Source organism: Pygoscelis adeliae, unplaced genomic scaffold (genome assembly GCF_000699105.1).
Source record: "Pygoscelis adeliae isolate BGI_AS28 unplaced genomic scaffold, ASM69910v1 Scaffold286, whole genome shotgun sequence".
NCBI classification, from domain to species: Eukaryota; Metazoa; Chordata; class Aves; order Sphenisciformes; family Spheniscidae; genus Pygoscelis; species Pygoscelis adeliae.
In genome coordinates this window covers 120,958-124,087 of record NW_008825076.1, presented here as the reverse complement: position 1 = coordinate 124,087, position 3,130 = coordinate 120,958, and the positions used below count along the sequence as shown (strand labels likewise).

General features: G+C 43.5%; 1 protein-coding gene across 1 annotated transcript in view; it reads left to right on the top strand.

Annotated features, from left to right (window-relative positions):
* STK4 (serine/threonine kinase 4) overlaps window positions 1-3,046 on the top strand; it is a 42,454-nt gene extending 39,408 nt beyond the window's left edge. The window contains exon 12 of the mRNA XM_009326827.1: window positions 2,833-3,046. Coding sequence (XP_009325102.1) covers window positions 2,833-2,991 — 159 coding nt within the window. The 3' untranslated portion in view covers window positions 2,992-3,046. The remainder of the gene's footprint in view (window positions 1-2,832) is intronic.
* The last annotated feature ends 84 nt before the right edge of the window (window positions 3,047-3,130 follow it).

Sequence of the window (3,130 nt, the reverse complement as noted above, 5' to 3'; positions counted from 1 at the left end):
ATGCACGTGCAAGTAGAAGGACAAGCTGAGTAATAGCCCAGCCCAGGTCCCAGGGCTCGTGTTGTCGTGGGCCTGAAGCACAGTGGGAGCAGAGGTCTAGGCGTCCTCTGCAACTGCGTGGGCGCTTGGCCCTCATTCATTAGTAATTGGACTCCTGTCAGTCTCTTGTCGGCTCATCTGTGGTGAACAGTCACGTTCTGGACCTTTTACTAGTGTTGCCCTTTGGCTTCTCTGCCTCTTTTAGGAATGGCATTTGCTGTCACGCTGACGTTATTCCAGATAAAAACTCTGTAATTAGTTCATCCTCATCAACACGCAGCATTACGCACAGGATGTGTTTCTGTGCTCTTAGATTCTTGCACTGCGTCAACTTGCCTCTCTTCCTTCTCCCACCATCCCCGTTCTGTTTAAGGATCAGTCTCCTTAAGTAGCTACTTTGTTCTGCATCACGCATCTGCGCAGGTAACCCGCTTCCCGATTTGTTCATGTTAATATATATCTGTAGGCTTTTGCCCACTCCAGACTTTGCTGTACTCTAAGCATCTTCCATACTGCTAGCCATCTGTCCTGACAAACACACAGTCCCAGGAATTGTCAAAGCCATGGCATCCCTTGGCAAGGAGTTGCTTACAATTAGCAGAAAGACTTTGTGTGTCGGTATCCACAGAGGATGTCCCATGACGCTAGATTATGTTCAAGAACAATCATAGGGCAGTTTTTTCTTCTTACTGCCACGTTCTCAGGATCTGGAGAGACCATCGCTGTAAATCTGCTCTGTGCTCTGGTCCGCCGACTCTGGCGATTTGTCTCTGGCTGTAAGCAGCACCCAGCACTTTGGGAGGATGATGGAGAATGCTCAAAAGGTGTCCATGGAAGATTGCAGCCTCGGGACGATTTCTGACACCTAATAGTTGGCTTAAGCCATGACCAAGGTGGTTTAGATCTGTTCCAAAATTCTTAGTATTCTAGCGCTGGGTACTCAGTGAGAGCTGACAGCCATTTGATCCAATATAGCTGCTTAGTGTATGTGTTCAGTGCTTGAATTAATATTTTCTTCTTTCTTGCATTTTTATTTCACCGTTCAATTCCCTGGACTGTGAGGCAGGGGAATGTTGAATAATTACCTGCTCCATAATAAATTAGTGTGAAAAGGCAACCGGTGCCATGCATCAACTTAAACTGCTGTCGGGTAAAGTTGCATTAATGTGTATAAATAATGTATATCTTTGTGGAAGAAGTTCTTTGTCTTTCTGATGAACAAATGGCTGATTGGAGAGGCCAAAAGACTGTATACCCTTGCTAAAAAGGTTTTGTTTTGCTTGTGCCTAGATTATTAAAGTGGATTTGTGAATCCTGTAACTGCAACTAGGAAATATCTTATTTAACGGAATGTGCTAAAGAATTTCAAAAGACCTTGTGAGATATCAGCTAACGGATGACTTTGTGGTTTGGGGACTGGTATCTCTTCCACCTCAGGAAGGATTGGGATTTCCATATGTCCTGGTTTTTGTATTTACATACGTTTTAAGGACTGATGCAAACTATACAACTGCCATTCAACAGCCAGTAATTCAGTCGTTGCTTTATAATAGGCAGCAAGCGTTTCACTCTGTGTTTTGGTTCAGAAATGGCTTGAAGAATAACCATGATAGCTGACTAATTAACAGCTAAACAGGACAGCAGTGTCACTGGCATTTAACTGAAGTAAAGATAAGTCACTCAATTACGACATTTGTTGAAAGTCTAAAAATTGACTTTGTTCATGAAAAAAAAAACCCAAATTGTTTTGCACGTTCTTAGTTTCCACAGCAGGTGGTCACTGAAAGCAGGTGGTGCAAACAGTCATTCCCATCCTGCTGCAGTGGCTGTAAAACAGCGTCTCCCGTGTGTTTCTGGGGGTCACTTTGGTCTTGGATGGGAAAAGGACTGGTGCTTAGGTAAACATTTGAAGCACTTCCAGTGTCCATATTTTTTACCATAATCCTAAAATCCTGTCTGTTCCACAGGTTATAATATTATAATATTATGTAAAGGGTGTAGCTATGGACAATCTTAACTGTCCCAGGCCACACTTGGCATCACTAATCACAGAATAAAACTTTTCTGTGCCAGTTCTCAGCAAATTGGCACGCACAAGAGAACCAATTAAACAAAGGGCAGGCAGATAGGGAATTCAGTGAGGGGAAGCTTGTCCAGACTAGCCTGACATCTTCATGTGTACAGTGAAATACAAATTGTACTTGCATATTATATCAGTATGAGGCTGACCCAAAGTGACCTGTTGTGTGTGTTCAGGTATTTCTAACTGAGGAGTTTGAATTCCTCACCATGATTAAAGTTCAGCCTGATTGTACACAAATGCTTTTTTTTTCCCAAATGCAACTTTTGTCAATGTTGTTTTTTCTTCCTATTCCCTTCTGTCTCCTTTTGTCACTTAGCAGAAGGAAGTTTATTTGCAAGGAGAGGGGAGGGGGAGAGAACTTCACTTCTATTCCATCTCAGTGCAGTATTTCTGTTCTAAGCCTGCAGAATGAAGCATTAGAAAAACAACTCAGTGGGGGAAACATTTCACTCGTCATTTTATACACTCACGCTGTCACTAGACAGAGCATGTAATATATCTGTAAAATGAGCAAAAGCAGGCCAGTATCCTGAGGCTTATGCCAGTCTCATTGAGAGAGGAGCCCAGCAGCCTGGAGCAGAACTCTTCCACCTTCTCCTACTGGAAGACTTGTTGTGACCATCAGATGGGCAGCAAAATCCCTGTAGATGTGTGGATGGTGGCTATACTGATGCCAATGTCTGTCTGTTCTTCTTTCGTCTCCCTGCTAGCTGAAGACTTGGAGTGTCGATGAACTTCAGAGGAGGCTCTCAGCCCTGGACCCCATGATGGAGCAGGAGATTGAAGAAATCCGCCAGAAGTACCAGTCAAAGCGGCAGCCAATCCTCGATGCCATCGAAGCCAAGAAGCGGCGGCAGCAGAACTTCTGAGCCACTGGTAGAATATTCTTCCATCCTCAAACAATCAGCTCCTTGCTCTTATGACTACTAAACAGATTGATTTCTATTGAAATATGCTAGCAAAATAGAGGGCAATACTTCTGCTCATTTATTTTTCCATAGCACCTTT